The sequence below is a fragment of the Gasterosteus aculeatus genome, chromosome 8 (genome assembly GCF_964276395.1).
Source record: "Gasterosteus aculeatus chromosome 8, fGasAcu3.hap1.1, whole genome shotgun sequence".
Lineage (NCBI taxonomy): Eukaryota > Metazoa > Chordata > Actinopteri > Perciformes > Gasterosteidae > Gasterosteus > Gasterosteus aculeatus.
In genome coordinates this window covers 5,796,137-5,812,468 of record NC_135695.1, presented here as the reverse complement: position 1 = coordinate 5,812,468, position 16,332 = coordinate 5,796,137, and the positions used below count along the sequence as shown (strand labels likewise).

The window sequence follows — 16,332 nt, the reverse complement described above, 5'->3', positions numbered from 1 at the left end:
GCTGGAAGCGTTTTAAAGGGAAGTCACCCAACACGTCCTCTGATGTTAATCATTGGCCCACAGGCTGCGCTTTTGCTCCAGTAAACAGGAGGACATGTGCCTGGCAAGTGCTCATCTTGGCCTCCATTTAAAATCCCTTCATTTTAGATTCTGTCACGTTACAGCTCGTAAGATTGACAGATGTATTGGTATAGATCAATCAAGATATCTTATAAGATATCTATATAAGAGATAAAGAGACATATGTTTATATATATATATGAAAATGTATTCGCATAAGGTCAACCACTGTAGGAAGTCTAGCACGAGAGTTTTAAGCTGATCACCCCCATGCAGTAATGCATTTTAATCATCTCCAGCAGGAGATTATGGATTCAGTCATAAGTGTGTGACCGTATGTGTGTCGTTCTGCTGCTCATCTCATATACTACTGCAGCCATCAGCTGGATATCTGTTGTGCTAATTTATGCTCATTTAAATGTATGCGCAAGGTCCTCTTGCAGTTGCAGGGATTCAAACTCTTTTGGAGGGAAGTTGTGTCGATCAATAAGGAGGCTGAATTATATGTTACTTTCCCACAAGCCAAACATCTTGTTTTCAGAAACAGAGTGTGTGGCAGGGGTCTTCAACGTTTTTCAGGCCGAGGACCCCCAAACTGATGGCGACATGGAGCAGGGACCCCCTATTTGGGCCGCCATCTTTTATTTGTGAGCCCTGAACACGTCTAAAGCCCTCTTTAGACGTGAACATGAACGCGATCTGATTGGCTGGTGCCCGCGCTGTCGTATTTGCATGACCGGTGCTGTGAGTGAACCGGTGCCCAGCTTGAGAGTTGCTGTGTGTAGCTGAATGTGTGCGTTGCGGATTGTCTTCTCCGTCAATGTATCTGTTCGCTACGATATGTTGGATTCATGTTAATGTGTATTTAAAGACAATAAATACAATTCTGAAAACATTTAAATTTGTGTAAAAAAATTGGTTGAAAAAAACAAACCAAAAAATTGTCTTATTGATGAAAAATTTCAGAGGTTTGGGTTTACAATTGTTGTTTACCAGTTTCTCAAAGGCTTGACAAAGAATGCACTATTTAATGAGTATATATTTATTTATTTATGCCTTTGTCAGTTTTACCACTTTTTTTACAAATCCAAATTGCAATGTTTAAATAAAATCGAACAAAAAGTATACATGAATTGTGAGAGATGACGAACACAGCGCCACTATTTTCGGACTCAGAGAACACAAAGATTTGGATTTGTTGATGTTTATTACAGCTTGTTGTCACGGAGCTTCACAGCTGGACTTGGTTTTCCCTCGGAGGGACGAGGAGATGCTTCCCCAGAGGCTCGGGGCAGAAGGAGCCCTCTCTGTACACCAGCTGGCCCCGGACTATGGTTGCACACACCACTCCTCGCAGTGTAAGGCCCAGGTAAGGAGTTAGCTGTGCACACACACACACACACACATGATCATTATCTCAGTCACAATTTTCATTGATTCAATTGATTCACGTGGCTTACCTTGTTTTTATGATGTATGCTCGCTTCTTTAATCTGTGAAGAAAATGAAAGGGATACAATGAAAACACGCCCTTCTCGATCCCTAAATACGGAAGCAGATTGCAATACTGACCTCAAACTCCTTCTCTGGGTCCCATACGACCAAGTCGGCATCATAGCCGGGGGCCAGGGAGCCCTTCCGGTTGTCAAGACTACCCAGCCGGGCTGTTTGCTGGCTGAGGAGTCTCGCCACGTCAGACAGCTGGAAGCCTCTCTTACTGGCTGAACTCCAGAACAAAGGCAAACCTGCAAATGGTTAACAAGTAAACATTGTGCATTGGACTCTTCCTGGTGTCAGACTTTGACCCCCCCCCCCCTCCCCTGTCGCTGTGAACGACCAGTAAATAATTGTTCATTCCTCTAAAGCTTGTTTACCTCCCTGTGAACTTTGCCCCGCTGTGTGTGTGTGATTGTCGGATGGGTTATGGGTCGGAGGAGACGCGAGGGAGGCGGCCTGCTAATCCACTCAAAGAGACCAATTTGCATATACATTCCCTGTAATGTTGCACAAGCCAGGTTTAAGTGTCCAGTGTCCCTGCCAGGCTACAAAAGCACAGCACTGGGATGTAAATTCACAAACCAAATCTGTGCGGTAAGCGGTGGAGTAGGTCACATGATGCCTCTCGTATCAGTCCCTGGTAAAACGAATCGTTCAGTGGAAGTCATTTGGTTTTCCCAGTACAGAGAAATGAGCTACACATATCACACCTGTTTCTTCTGCCATCGCTTTAGACATGTTTGACTCTGCTTTGAGGATGGGCATTTTAACACTGGATGGAGTCACTTTTATGTTGTCACTAGTCCATACCAAACTGTAGAGAAGAAATTCCACCCCAGGCCTCAGTGAAGTCTCCGTTATCCAGCTTCTTCAGGTCCGGGGTGCAGGGCGAATGATCCGACACCACCATGTCAATCTGCCCGGCTTTCAGCGCGGACCACAGCTGCTCCTGTTGGGGGCAAAAATCCATCCAATCCATCAGAGAATATTACAACGCAGTTTTACGTTGAACCTCACCACACTACCGTGCATCCTCTTCTCTTTACCTGGTTCACAGATCCTCTGATGGGGGGGCAGCACTTGAATTGTGTGGCCCCCGCAGGTATGTCCTCCGCACACAGGCTGAGGTAGTGATGGGTGGTCTCTACCGTCAGGGGGGCTCCGGCCTGCCGGGCCTCCCGGATCAGCTCCAATGGCTTAGCAGAGGACAAGTGAACGATATGGCACCGCACTCTGAAGCAGAGAGAGTTAGCTCGGTGTAGCATCAATGCTACGACTACAAAGAGGAATCCTCTGATGCTCTTACTGGTACTGGAGACAGAGCGCTGTGATGGTGCGAATAGCCTCCATCTCCATGACATCTGGTCTGGACTGCAGAAAGGTGGAGTACTGACGAGGGTCTAGTGGTGCAGGCAAGGTATGGAGTTTAGATACAGTATCAATACCGGGAACCTTTGCAGATTACACTCAAATATTATTTGGGCCAAAATAAAGTAACAGCATTTTCAGATGTTCTGGCTCAGAGCACGTCCCAATATTGCTATTCCAATCCTGACATGTGAGTCGTTGACTTTCTAACTGGGCCACATATTTAAATTGATCTACTTTGTGCTGTGAAATGTTACCGCCATTCTCCTGTGTTGTCTGCTGAACGTCCACCTCTGCATGAAACTGAAGGGAGACGAACCAGAGGATATTTCAGGGATATTTGCAGCTCTCTATGCGGGAATGTTATGGAAGGCGCTGCGGGTGGTCGGTTACCAGCAGGACACTTCCGGTGCCTTGCAGCTGCGCCATGGCTGCGTGTAGATCCTGCTCCGTCACATGGGGGAACTCCTCCACCCCGCTGTGGATGAGGAAGCACTTGAAGCCAGCCACTCCCGCCTGGATCATGGGCCGCAGCTCAAGCTGTACAAAGGAGACACCCGGTGTTCGATCGTAAACATCAGCACGGTTTGGCTGAGAATGCCTTTTTTTTATACCTGCTCCACCGTACCTGATTGCCAGGAATCACTCCTCCCCAGAAGGCCGTGTCCACAAAACACTTCCCTGTCGCCTCGAGCTGCTTCTCGTGGAAATTTCCAACCGTGGTGGTTGGAGGGATGCTGTTTCTGTGGGAGTTTTAAATAAAAAAATAAGACAAAACTTCCAGCTGGCAACTTCAAATCAAACTGTTCTCTCATGCCAGCGAATGGCAAAGCGGGAGAAAAGGATGGTGGCTTTTTCAGCTCCTTTTTTGTGATTAAAAATCAACAATGTAAAAGACAAATGTCAAATTACCAGTTGTAATCATTCATGCTTCTACACATGTGATCTTTGCCCAAGGAGAGGCGTTATCTTGCTGTCTGTTTACCCAGCACAGGTGGCCTTGTAAGGTCAGACTGTGGGGTTTTCATTGATTTTCGGGAGCAAGCTTACAGCGGCATGTCCACGATAGTTGTCACCCCTCCAGCTGCAGCGGCCCTGGTGGCGGTCCAGAAGCCCTCCCAGGAGACTCGGCCTGGTTCGTTCACGTGAACATGGCAATCGACGATGCCTGGCATCACCACGCTGTCGCCCACGTCCAACACCTGCCATCGCAACAACGCCATCGTTTGAAGGGCCAATAGATCATTAGGAGGGTTGAATCAATGCATGTGACCGTGCAAACCTACAGGGGGAAAATCGGAGACCAACGAGGGACGGCTTACCTCACCTCCGGGAAAGTCGCTGTCAGAGAGGATTTGATGGATCGTCCCATCCTTTATCACGATGACAGCAGGACGGACCTGGTTGCCCAGTAGAACCCTTTTGCTCCTCACAGCACCAACCGAGGATCCCGGCTCCATGGCTGTCTTCACTGAGAGTTAATGAGGACAATAGACTCTGTTTGGCAGGTCAGCTGCCTGCAGGCCCCACCCCCCTTGCCGGTTCAAAGAATAAGCATTTGTTGACTTGTCAGGACATGCTGCAGTTCAGACATGGTGCACAGTGTCAGGATCAACCCTTACTTGTCTGCATGTCTGAACACCTCATTCACTCATATCTACCCTGTCCTTCACATAGGTGCTGACATGTGCTTTGTTGGTGACAATATTTGTTCTTTAAATCTCTTTTCAACAGAAAGATGCTTACTGGGATATTACACATATACTCATATTGCTGTATGCTGAACAACAATGTTTTGACCCCCTTAATATATGTACATTACTTCATTTTACTCACTTACTGCTCATTCAAACTGTGTAAAGCAACTTGCTTTCTGTATTGCACATGATGTCATACCAATTACTTTATAGAGATAACATCAAACTGTATAAAAAAAACCCTTTGGACTCCAAGTTTGTGCTTAACGCTGCAGGGATCGACTTCATCAAAAGAGTATTTAATATAAATACAGGTATTACCAAAAAGCACGACACCTATACTTGTTATTTAATCAAAATCGTATTTGAACGAACATATAACGAGCTGTTATTTACCTACGGTGCAAAATATCAAACCTGCTCTAGTTGATATGATATAATGCTGATATAATATAACAGTAGTACATCGGCGTGACTGCGGGTGCAGTCCATTGGCTGCCGGTCGCTGTGCGGCCGAACGGGGATGCTGCTCCATCCTCCTCCCCGGCGACGCGGCGCGTCGTGACGCCGGCGGACAGAAGCAGCCCGGCGGCCTCACAGCCTCGTTATGTAACGCGTCGGATGCTGCTGCAAGGCGCGGAGTAGCCGAGTGGAGGAGGCGCGCAGGTGGAGCCTGGAGGATGCTCGGCGCAGAGGCCGATAAGCGCGGCGTGTGTTTGACGCGTGGACGCGCACACGGTCTGGAGGAACGATGACGAGGAGCGCGTCGCTGTAGCGCGGAGTGAGCGAGCCCATCTGGGCATCAGTGGCCTACATAACCCGAAAGGAGCGCCGGCCCCTGGAGCCTCTGGAAGCCGCTGCTTTTTCTCCGTTTACTGTTTGACCGACCGGGTCCGTCCACCCACACCAGCGGGGAATAAACCGATGCGGCTTCGCTTCGGGGAAGAGACGCGTTCGTGTTTTGTTCCCCGTCGCACCGGTTGGAGCCCGCGCGGGCCCCGGCCGCCCCGCTGCAGCACGAACAATGGCGGGTCCCGAGCGGTCCCAGCAGCAGCAACAGGTGGAGGAGAAGGCCGAGCAGCTAGATGATGCCGAGATGGCCCTGCAAGGCATCAACATGCTGCTCAACAACGGCTTCAAGGAGAGCGACGAGCTGTTCAGGAGATACAGGTACGTACGTGATGCATGCAGAAACCCCCCCCACCTCTCCCAAAACATCTCAGTGGAAATGGGAACACTGCGTACGACATGTTTTTCTGCGAGAACAGCCCCCCACATTTAAGGCAGGGCCCTTCAGATACATTACTAAATAGGCTATACGGTTCCAGATGCATGTGGCCGGTCAGCGGGGGGGGGGCGGGGGGGGGGGGGGGCGCTCCAGCTGTGCGTCTTAACATCATCACCCACCTACATCTTATTGAACCTTTCTAACAGACACTGTTGCATTTTTGCAAATGTTAAGTGGGGGGGAAGTGGAGGCCCTCGCGTCAAAGGGGGGGGCGGTGAGCCGCGGCGTCCGTCGTGACAGCTGAGCGCCGTGGTCGCTGCACCTGCCCGCCGGGGGGGGGGGGAAGAAAGACAGCGGGCTTTGGGTTGTAAACGTGATTGGTTGTGTCTGGCTCGACAGTGAACGCATCTCTGTCCCCTCCTCTCATCTCCGTAGGACCCACAGCCCGCTGATGAGCTTCGGGGCCAGTTTCGTCAGTTTCCTGGTGAGTTTCATCTCCGCTGGTGGTGAATATGGTTATGGGGGGGGGGGGGGGGGGGGGGGGGGGGGGGGGGGGGGGGGGGAGAACCCCGCCCGATATCACCCGAAATGACCCAACCTGTTAAATTGGACGCTCGCTGTTGTCACCAAGGGCCTCCTCTGCTCCGCACTTCCGCCCATTAACATAATGGATGGAGCTTCCTCTCAAGAACAAAAGCACATTCAGCTGAAAGGCTGACGGGAGATTCTTCGCGCTGTGATGGTCACACACACACACACACACACGCACACACTCACACTCACACTCACACAACATGAAGCCACAGATGATGTCATCCTCTGTCCACCAGACACTAAATGGCCCCGGAGGCATCTGAACATCATGGTGGGCATTCATACATGCAGTATGGAGAGAACGCCGCATAACGGGAATCCACGAATGTCCGTTGAATCCCTCCACATTTGTCTACCTCAGTTTTTCGTTGACGCTGATCCGAAGACATTTCAGCTGCGTCGCATCCTCAAAGTTCCGGCTGCAACGGACGTCGGCGCGTTCCCTCCGCCCGCTGTCACGCAGACACGGCCCTTTGTCCGTTTCCGTGACTTGTTTCGTAACACTCCTTCCCTACTGTCAAAAGATGTGTTGTGCCAGCTTGAGCACACAACAAGACAACGCATGGCTGCTTTATTTTGAGGACGTGTTGACCGCTTTGCGTTGCAGAACGCCATGATGACATTTGAGGAGGAGAAGATGCAGACGGCCTGTGACGACCTGAGGACCACGGAGAAGCTGTGTGAGAGCGACAGCGCCGGAGTCATAGAGACAATCAGGAACAAGATTAAGAAAAGTGTGAGTACAGCGCTGTGAACGGTTAAAAAAAAACAACAATTTTAAATGTACAGTAAACCTCATATTAAAGATTGGTAAGTTATTTTTTATACTGTTTCCATGAACACTTTGCTTTAAAAACAAGACTAACATTGGTTCTTTTGTGGGATTCTTAGCAAAGAAACTTTTACAGATGTTAATTGTTCTATAAGCTGTTACTAAATTAACTAATGAATAAGTTGTATAATTGTTTGTTGACGGAGGATTTTTTTTATTTTACGACCCCTCGCATCGAAACTCTGATAATACTGTTTCTGTCAAACACCAATTTTTCCCACGTAGAGAAATATTTGCGTCAACAAATTCCGCCGTCTTTGAAGTCTCCTGATTTTGCCGCCAGGACAGGCTGCTTTTTAGATAACAATGTTTATATCCTTGGCGTCGTGCCTGATGATCCAGCCGGCAGTGAGATCATTCCAAACCCACTCACAGATTTAATTAGTGCTTCTGTGAAATGTAATCAACAAACTGGGCGAGCGGTGTGGGGGCTGGCTAGCAGCTACGGGTCATTCAGCATGCAGGTAATGAGTAATACTGCTGTGCGTGTGTGTGTGTGTGTGTGTGTGTGATGCAGATGGACTCCCAGAGGTCAGGCGTTGTGGTCGTGGACCGCCTACAGAGGCAGATCATCGTGGCCGACTGTCAGGTGTACCTCGCCGTGCTCTCCTTCGTCAAGCAGGAGCTTTCAGGTACCGAGAGAAGTAGATCCAGGTGATGGTGATGTCATACCACCGTGGAGCCCGCTGGGATATATTCATTAGGATTAACTGGACAATACCATTACTGCTTCTGCGCTTATGTGTCAGATAATAATATATCAAATAATATATTGCTATAATAATACATTATTTTTATTATAAGGGAGTATAACGATACAAAGAAACACATTGTTGGTTGGTACAAACGGTTCATACTACGCTACGCTACGCATATTATTGTAATGACGGATAATATTTATCTTTTTTAACTGACATGTAAGAAGAAGTCTCATGTGAAGTACAAACGCCTTACCGTGCTTGAATATATGTGGTATATATATAACTAGTTGGCATGCTAACTTAGCTAATTAGCATGACGAAAACTAAAAAGATCACTAAAGGGAAGATGAAGAGTTGCTGAGACATTTAGCTCGGAGAACCGCTGCTACTGAGGCTAAAAACAACCCCAAACAGACTCATTTGTCATGAATATTTCGTATCTTCTTATCAAATAACAGCTTATATCAAAGGAGGCTGGATTCTGCGTAAGGCGTGGAAAATGTACAACAAGTGCCACAGTGACATCAGCCAACTGCAGGAGGCCCGCCAGCGGAGGCCCTCGGCCCACCAGGAGTCCCTCTCCACGGACAACGCCAACCACAACGCGCCAGTGGAGAACTGCGTCACGGCCGAGGCCCTGGACCGGCTCAAGGGCTCCGTCAGCTTCGGCTACGGCCTCTTCCACCTGTGCATCTCCATGGTGCCGCCACACCTGCTCAAGATCATCAACCTGCTCGGTTTCCCCGGCGACCGTCTCCAGGGCCTGTCCTCCCTCATGTACGCGAGCGAGAGCAAGGACATGAAGGCGCCGCTGGCCACGTGAGTAGCTTCCCTTCGAAATGCTTTTTCCTGAAAAGACAACGGAGGGGGATTTTGACGCGTATCGAAGCTCACACATGATCATCATCCAGCTCTGCATCCATTAATGCAGTTACAATAACTCACTAAGCGCCTTGTAACGGAAATGACCAATGTCTCTTTAAAAATATTACCCGTTACACATTTTTAGAAGGTCCCTGACTCACGCTGTTATATCATAACAGAGAACATTCCGGATGAGCGACTGAGGTGTCTGTCTCCCGTTGTGCTGCCCAGGTTGGCCCTCTTGTGGTACCACACTGTGGTGCTGCCTTTCTTTGCTCTGGACGGCTCGGATACGCACGAGGGGCTGCTGGAGGCCAAAGCAATTCTGCAGAGGAAGTCGGTGGTTTACCCCAACTCATCGCTCTTCATGTTCTTCAAAGGACGCGTCCACAGGCTGGAGGTAACGTGCCGCCGCCGCCCAGGTTGCTGACTGATAGTTCACACATCAGCCGAGTCACTCCGCGTTCTCCTCTGTCCGCAGTGCCATATCAACAGCGCTCTGGCCTGTTTCCACGACGCGCTGGAGCTCGCGTCGGACCAAAGAGAGATCCAGCACGTGTGCCTTTATGAGATCGGTACGCGATCGCTCATCAGCGGTGTTGTGACGCGCCGACACCCAGCAGCTCATTCTGGGTCTCGTCCTTTCTTCAGGTTGGTGCAGCATGATCGAGATGAGCTTTGAAGACGCGTACAGGTCGTTCGAAAGGCTGAAGAACGAGTCGCGTTGGTCGCAGTGCTACTACGCCTACTTGACCGGAGGTAAGCTCGTCGCGCGCCAAATGTACGTCGCTTCTACTGTATGTATGTATGTTTTTAATCAACCCCCCCTCAGTGTGTCAGGGGGCTTCCGGCGACCTCGATGGAGCAATCGGGGTTTTCAAAGAGGTGCAGAAGTTGTTCAAGAGAAAAAACAACCAGATTGAGCAGTTTGCTGTCAAAAGGGTGGGTTCGGCTGCAGATTCAGCCTCTTTTCTCGTTTTTTAAAAAGTCGCCACAAGTGTGTGACAAAAGCCCCCTCCCGCCGACCCTTGACCCCCTCCCTCTGTCTGGCTCCCATCTGCAGGCAGAGCGATTGAGAAAGATCTCGCCCACCAGAGAGCTGTGCATCCTGGGGGTGATTGAAGTGCTGTACTTGTGGAAGGCGCTACAGAACTGCTCCTCGTCCAAACTGCAGATTATGAACCAGGGTAAATGTCACCTTCAGGTATCGCATCAACATGTGCAGGATGCAGACGCATCAGACGTCATGATCCTCTCCTCTTCACGCCTCTTCAGTGTTACAGAGTCTGGATGAGGCTTCGTGCAGAGGCCTGAAACATCTCCTTCTTGGTGCCATCCACAAATGTCACGGGAATATGAGGGACGCCATTCAGGTATCTACATTCCGCACGCCACACCCGGCCCCCGAGCGGCGGGGGCGGTAAAGTCGACGCTTTGAATGTCACTCAGCTTGCTCTCCTGTCCATTTCACACGCCGCCCAGTCCTTCCAGCTGGCCGCCAGAGACGAGTACGGACGGCACATCAACTCATACGTTCAGCCGTACGCCGTCTACGAGCTCGGCTGTATACTCCTCGCAAAACACGAGGTCGGTCTGCTGCACGCATGCAACGCTTGCATATTTATTCATCCACATGTTGATTTTGGATTATATCGAGGGAAACACATACTCAGTTATAATCTGGTCTTTTTTTTTTTATTTCCATATCCAGACTCTGGGAAAGGGGAGATCGTTGCTTCTTCAAGCCAAGGTAAAACATTTGGAGAGCAATTGGCTAAATTAGAATTCATATGAATCTCCCGGATAATTGTGTAATTATATGATATATAATATTATAGACTGATCATCTACCTACCTTTATGCCTGTCTGTTTCAGGATGATTTTACAGGCTACGACTTTGAGAACAGGCTCCATGTCCGCATCCATTCAGCGCTGGCTTCTTTAAAGGAAGTCGTGCCTCAGTGACTCCGGGGAAGGGAAGCTACGATATCTCAAGCTACGCTCACGGGTCTTTACACCACTGACGTCTAAGCCATTCGAGATACACGTATGACGTCCCTAAGCCCAGTGAGATTGTTATGAAGTGTCAACTCTGTGCATCTTGGGATGAATTTAGATGAAAAATGGTTAGCCTAGCCGTGGCTAGCAATGCGAAATCCCTGGTTAACAACTGAAAAGCCAGAATACCGGTAGATATCAGACATGTCTTGTTAGCCAGCAAGCTACTTGTCATGTCCACTAATGTTGAGACGAAGTAATGGACGCAGTTGATGGGGAGGAAAAAAATAGCTTAAACTGCTTGATAAGCCACAGTTTGAATTTGTCTTTTTATTTATTCAGTTTCTTAGTATACTCAGTTAAAAAACGATCTCCTCTGGGAAGTTGGAATATGCAATCTATTTTCAAGGCTTGCTCGTTCCCCGTTTCCTGCATCCAGCTAGGCTGAACTTGCATCGGGCCTATTTATGAACAAGATGCACAGAGGTGAAATTGATATCAATCAATGACTCTGGGCAGAACAAACAAACAAGCATATCTCTCCAGATCTCTGACTGTTCCTAGGAGTGTTTTATTCACACCCAAATGTATTAGCTCGCTTGTAACAATTTTTCTCATTAGCTTGTGTATTTGGAGTACTTCAGTAACACCCCCCCCCCCCCCTTCCAGTGAAATACGGTTTTTAATGAGGTTTATTTATTTCCCTTAATGATAAAATGTTACATTGAGTGACAAGAGTATTTGTGTTTTCACATTCTTCAAAATCCAGATGACATTTTACCTTTAAAAAGAATCACATTTAATGAGACCGACCAGGGTAATAATTCTCAGATATATTTTGAGATACAATCATTGAGGATTCTTTACCGGGGTGAGTTATATCACAAAGAAACAATGGAAATAAAACAACAAACTATGATGGGAGCCATTCAGATAAAACCCCTTACAGTCAGAACTTGGCCCCTGTGAGTGAGTCAGTGAGTCATATTCAAGTAGTTAGACATTAAAGCAACTGAGAAATCCCCCCACTTTAATGCCCTGATGATGTGAAAACACTGGGTATTGGTCCTGTGCACTATGCTTGGTATGGCAGTGTAAACAGAAGCTTTAAGACAACATTGAAGTCAATTATACCTGTATGTCCATCCCTGCAGATACACACATACGGTATTATAGTTCAGTACGCTCTGTACTGTGATGTTGCCATTCAAAAAGTGCTGTTAATTGTCAGCCAAATACACGTGTATTACTAGTTACTTAATTTAGTATTATTTTAGGGATTCGACCTCTTGAATTGGTCCATAGTAGTAACACGTTTATTTATTATTCAGAAGCACTTATGCCTGTGTCATTTACAGTACGCTATTTTGGTTTGAGATTCTGTGACGGCCAGCAGCATCGGCACGATTCCAACGTATGACCTTAAATTGGACAGAAGATAATACATCTGCAAGGAGAGGGATTGTAACTAACTTTTCAGCAAAACAGTTCCTGTCCATAACAATCATCCTATTCAGGGTATTGCTTTTTATCAATGAGCACTAATTTTGTCATGCAAGCAATATAAGCAAAAGGAGGGGATCGTATAGTAATTTGCAGACACTTTCAACATTAACTCTCTGTGTTTCTCATCCCGCGTTCGGGGTTGTGGACGTAAAGATTCCTAAATGGATTTAAAGCGTGGTAAATGTTGGGGAGACCACTGCAATGTCAGTGCGGTGCAAGTGACGTGAAGGTGAAATGTCAGTAACTCCACCTTGCTGTCCCAAATTCTTCTGTCACTGGAAGAGTTTTTCCTTCCGTCATTAGTTTTTGTTGAAATTGGGGTTACATGTGTGAATGATGGTGTCATTGAAGGCTACAATAAACTGTTCCCCATTAATCTCGCCAAAATGTGTGGTATATTTATTATCTGTTTTCTCGACTATTTGTTTTGTTTTACGTAAAATTCCACTCATTTTAGAGTTTAATAACTACTTTTTCACTCCACTATATTATTTGACAGTTTTAGTTGTGATTATGTGTGAAAATTATATTTAAGAAATAATAATGATAATGAAATAATCAAGATGTCCATTATCTCAGTGTTTTATGTGTATAGTATATTAACTCTTTTGCGTTAACAAACATAATACATATAGTGTAAATTGATAGGGGACACAAAACTAACCAGATGGACCACACAGAATATATTCACAACAGGCATTTGCTTTTAAATTTACTCCAAAACATGCCTTTTTATTTGCACTCATTATTAAGTATTATTATTATATATTATATTATTATTACAAGTATGTCTTGTAATACATTATTATTATTATTACAAGTATGTCTTGTAATACATTATTATTATTATTATTACAAGTATGTCTTGTAATAGCTCCAGAGAGTTTGGAAGGTATTGATGTTGTGGGTCCAGAGTGACAATCGTCCCAGATGGGATGACATTGTGTTTGTTGTTTGGGACAACAAACACAATGCTGGCTGATGGATGATGATTCTTTTAAATGCTATTTTGGTCAATATTTTTTATTTACATTTTTGTCATATTTTAACCAATGTTTCTATCAACTTTTGAACAAGTCAATTAAATGGGATTTTTCAATCATACATACCCTGCAATGACTTTTACGGTAGTCATTGTTATACATAATACACAATCCTTTCATTCCACACATCAGCTGGTATTTTACCAGCGATTGAACTGAGAAGACTTCAAACAAATATCCAGCAGGTGGTGGTGTACACTCAGAAATGGAAATGATGGAATTGTAAGGATAATTTGCAGTGTAGGAAGCTTGATATTTTATTGTGAAAAACGCTTACGGTCCCGGATGTGTGGACAGCGTAGATGTTCCTTTTGATAACACAGAAACAAGTTAATACCAAATGTTTACAACAGAGATAGAAGTTAAGCATTAAGTAAGTACCGTAAGTGAAATGTATTTATGTAGCTCTTGTCACAGAGAAAAGTGCTTAACAAAGTGAGGACATAATAAGACAAAGTGGCGGGTCAATAAAAATACACCACGAAATGCACAATAGAAGCAATTGGAAACAGGTCTGTCCCATTGATTTGACCCAAACGCCAGCGCCAACAAGTACGTTTTGAGCCGTTTTTTTAAACAAAGCCTCGTGCAGGCAGAACATTCCATAACGTGCCTCAAAAGAGGTGATTGAGAATATTAAAGTGTATCTTATATCCGAGTAGATAAAGCATATCAAGCTGCAGAAGAAGAAGAAACAAGTGTAGACAGCTGCACAAAAGGAGGCTCGAAAGACAATTATGGGTCAAATAGTACCCTAAGATTACGCAGGTTGGGACGGCTAACAGAGTGGAACAATAATCTGTTCATAGTTAACCTGGACTGGGACAAGGGCTGTAATGTCATTATTAAAAAGACATTCAGTTAGAAAGGTTCAACGGCATCGTGTCGATCAAATTGTTCATCCATCATTTTTGACATAACTAACATCACTTGATGAGCGTCAACGTTTGGAAAAAATATGCCAGTTTTTAACAACTCGGTTCTTGTAATTGCCACTATATTAGATTGCTTAAGTGGACCATGTCCGACAATATTTCTGTTACAATAAAAATCTATACGAAATGAGATCATTACTCTTTTGATAAGTGTGTTGTTCCCCTGCAGTGGAAATGCTGACACAGTTCTACTAAGAGCCTCCTTCTCCTCCACCAAACCTCAGCGTGCACCAACAGGACCCTGCTGTTCTTTGTCCCCCCCCCTTCCCCCTGCGGCTCGCTCCATTGATCCCTCCCTCTCTTCCAGAGATCCTCGGGCCGCTCATCTGGGAGGTGTTCATGGAGGTGTTCTCTGGAGCAAGCCTATACGGATCTTCCTCCACCTCCAGCTCCTCCACCAGGAGAAGACGGGACGAGAGCGACGAGGAGCATTATTTCTAAGTCTTACTAATAATGACATTTTGTTGGATGAAAAATGTGTGTATTTACACTGAATTTGAATGATTCTGTATTTTAACGTTTTTTGTGTGTGTTACCAATCTTTACTTTCCACCCTGAGCTCCTCCTGTAAAGAGTAGAACGAGCTCCTTGAGGCCAACACTTCAACTGAAGTCTTGGAGACGTTGATGCTCACAGTGGACCAAGCCAAGGACCCTCATGCCTGTCTTTTTTTGGAATCACAGTGCGGGACTCTTCCTGGGTCTTTGTCCTCCGTGGAGCTCCTGAGAGAGGACGACAACCAGAGCGCACAAAGCCAGCGGCGCGCAACCGATGAGGCGTGAGGAGGCTCCAGCGCCACAGCAGTGGCCTCAACACACCGCACCGCCTTCAGCTCCAGACTTTATACACAGGACTGCTTTGATGTACGGTTTAATCATAAGAAATGATCCGATATGTAACATGTCGCACGCTCCACCCTCACTGACGTTGGGTTAACATGAACATTCTGCAGCAATCTGTTGAAGGCCACATGAGCAGCCAACCTGCTCCCAACAAGCAGAACTAGTGTTTAACACTGAATGTGATGGATGCAGCAAATAAACCATACCATGCATCTTTTAAATGGGTTGCTTTTGCCAATCTAATATTAGTAAACAGCATTGCGTGTTTTTGCTTCTTCCCCCTCAAAAGGCCGTTTTCTGATAGAGTCGCTTCCCTTCATGGGTCTGAAGTATCTGTCGCAGTTCATCGTTCATGATTGTGGTGTTTCTGTTGAAGTGCCCCTGAATTTCCCCTGTTCAAGGTCCTGAAGCATCTGTGTCGCTTTCCCCCCTTCGGTAAACTCTTCAAGTTCCAGGTCGTTTTATACACCCCCCCCTCCTCCCCCCCCCGGTAAGGCTCACACGTTCACCTGTTTGTGAACGACTTGAACAGAATCAGAGCAGCGCAGAGATGAATGTATTTCCCACTCATCCTCTCTCCTCTTGAAAGCCGATAAAGGTGCAATCTGGCAACACTCGTGAAGCCCTCCCGTGTATCGGAAAGGAAGGAGCAACTTGAAGCTCGCACCAGAGCTTTGAGGCATAATCATGACACAATTAAGATAATTTTCCAACCACTGCTGGTGGCAAGAAAAGCAATTTTTACGCCTTGTAATCGAGTCTGGCTGTCAGATTAAGATAGCAGGTGATTTGAGGGAAATTGTCTTGGCTAACTCTTTGGAAAGGGATCCAGGTGGCCTCGGGTATCTCTCTGCCCATTGAGGCTGCCCGTGAGGTAAAGCGGTTCTGATTTTGAAAATTAAAGAAACATTTGGAGAGGGTTGGATTTGTGTCTGTGGGCATTTTGTCGCCTCACAAACCCGCCTCTGCTGCCGCATCTGCTTCTGCATCTTGTGACTTGAAAGAGCCCAGTGGCCCGCTATCTTTGTCTCACTTTCTTTCTCCGTTTCCCCGTTTTCTCTTCCACTTGCCATCCAATGACAAACTCGAAATTCAACACACACAGTTTATGAGATCACCACGTGCGGAGGTGAAAATCTGTGCAGGGTGTAAGCTGCTCACTGCTG

At 46.5% G+C, this 16,332-nt stretch overlaps 2 protein-coding genes across 4 annotated transcripts; one reads left to right on the top strand and one right to left on the bottom strand.

Annotated features, from left to right (window-relative positions):
* Positions 1-1,248: 1,248 nt before the first annotated feature.
* LOC120824088 (Allantoinase, mitochondrial) lies at positions 1,249-4,658 on the bottom strand. 2 transcript variants are annotated; one of them, XM_078107868.1, is made up of 11 exons: positions 4,248-4,658; positions 3,976-4,127; positions 3,554-3,668; positions 3,319-3,465; positions 3,183-3,228; positions 2,864-2,957; positions 2,604-2,790; positions 2,368-2,506; positions 1,633-1,805; positions 1,521-1,553; positions 1,249-1,441 (listed from the first exon to the last, which is right to left on the bottom strand). In XM_078107868.1, exons 1-11 carry the CDS (start codon positions 4,383-4,385, stop codon positions 1,292-1,294), a joined length of 1,374 nt encoding a protein of 457 aa, XP_077963994.1. In that variant the 5' UTR covers positions 4,386-4,658; the 3' UTR covers positions 1,249-1,291. The 2 variants fall into 2 exon arrangements, with proteins under 2 accessions (XP_077963994.1, XP_040040604.2); XM_040184670.2 differs by having other exon boundaries at positions 4,253-4,421.
* A 422-nt stretch (positions 4,659-5,080) lies between these two features.
* Positions 5,081-12,733, top strand: LOC120824087 (tetratricopeptide repeat protein 39C). 2 transcript variants are annotated; one of them, XM_040184668.2, is made up of 14 exons: positions 5,081-5,792; positions 6,286-6,334; positions 7,052-7,180; positions 7,794-7,908; positions 8,436-8,796; positions 9,073-9,241; positions 9,323-9,416; positions 9,493-9,600; positions 9,674-9,783; positions 9,905-10,028; positions 10,117-10,214; positions 10,324-10,428; positions 10,553-10,591; positions 10,718-12,733. In XM_040184668.2, the coding sequence occupies exons 1-14, from the start codon at positions 5,647-5,649 to the stop codon at positions 10,805-10,807; spliced, it is 1,737 nt and encodes a 578-aa protein (XP_040040602.1). In that variant the 5' UTR covers positions 5,081-5,646; the 3' UTR covers positions 10,808-12,733. The 2 variants fall into 2 exon arrangements, with proteins under 2 accessions (XP_040040602.1, XP_077963993.1); XM_078107867.1 differs by having other exon boundaries at positions 5,156-5,792; positions 9,674-9,787; positions 9,909-10,028.
* Positions 12,734-16,332: the final 3,599 nt, after the last annotated feature.

Bases quoted from the DNA above. Each gene is read 5' to 3' on its own strand.
- LOC120824088 (XM_078107868.1), bottom strand. From the start codon at position 4,385: ATGGAGCCGGGATCCTCGGTTGGTGCTGTGAGGAGCAAAAGGGTTCTA. The intron at 4,128-4,247 runs GTAAGCCGTCCC...TTGCGATGGCAG, and splicing joins GCGACTTTCCCGGAGGTGAG to GTGTTGGACGTGGGCGACAG. The intron at 1,442-1,520 runs GTAAGCCACGTG...GTGTGTGCACAG, and splicing joins GCATACATCATAAAAACAAG to CTAACTCCTTACCTGGGCCT.
- LOC120824087 (XM_040184668.2), top strand. From the start codon at position 5,647: ATGGCGGGTCCCGAGCGGTCCCAGCAGCAGCAACAGGTGGAGGAGAAG. The intron at 6,335-7,051 runs GTGAGTTTCATC...TTTGCGTTGCAG, and splicing joins CCAGTTTCGTCAGTTTCCTG to AACGCCATGATGACATTTGA. The intron at 9,242-9,322 runs GTAACGTGCCGC...CTCTGTCCGCAG, and splicing joins GACGCGTCCACAGGCTGGAG to TGCCATATCAACAGCGCTCT.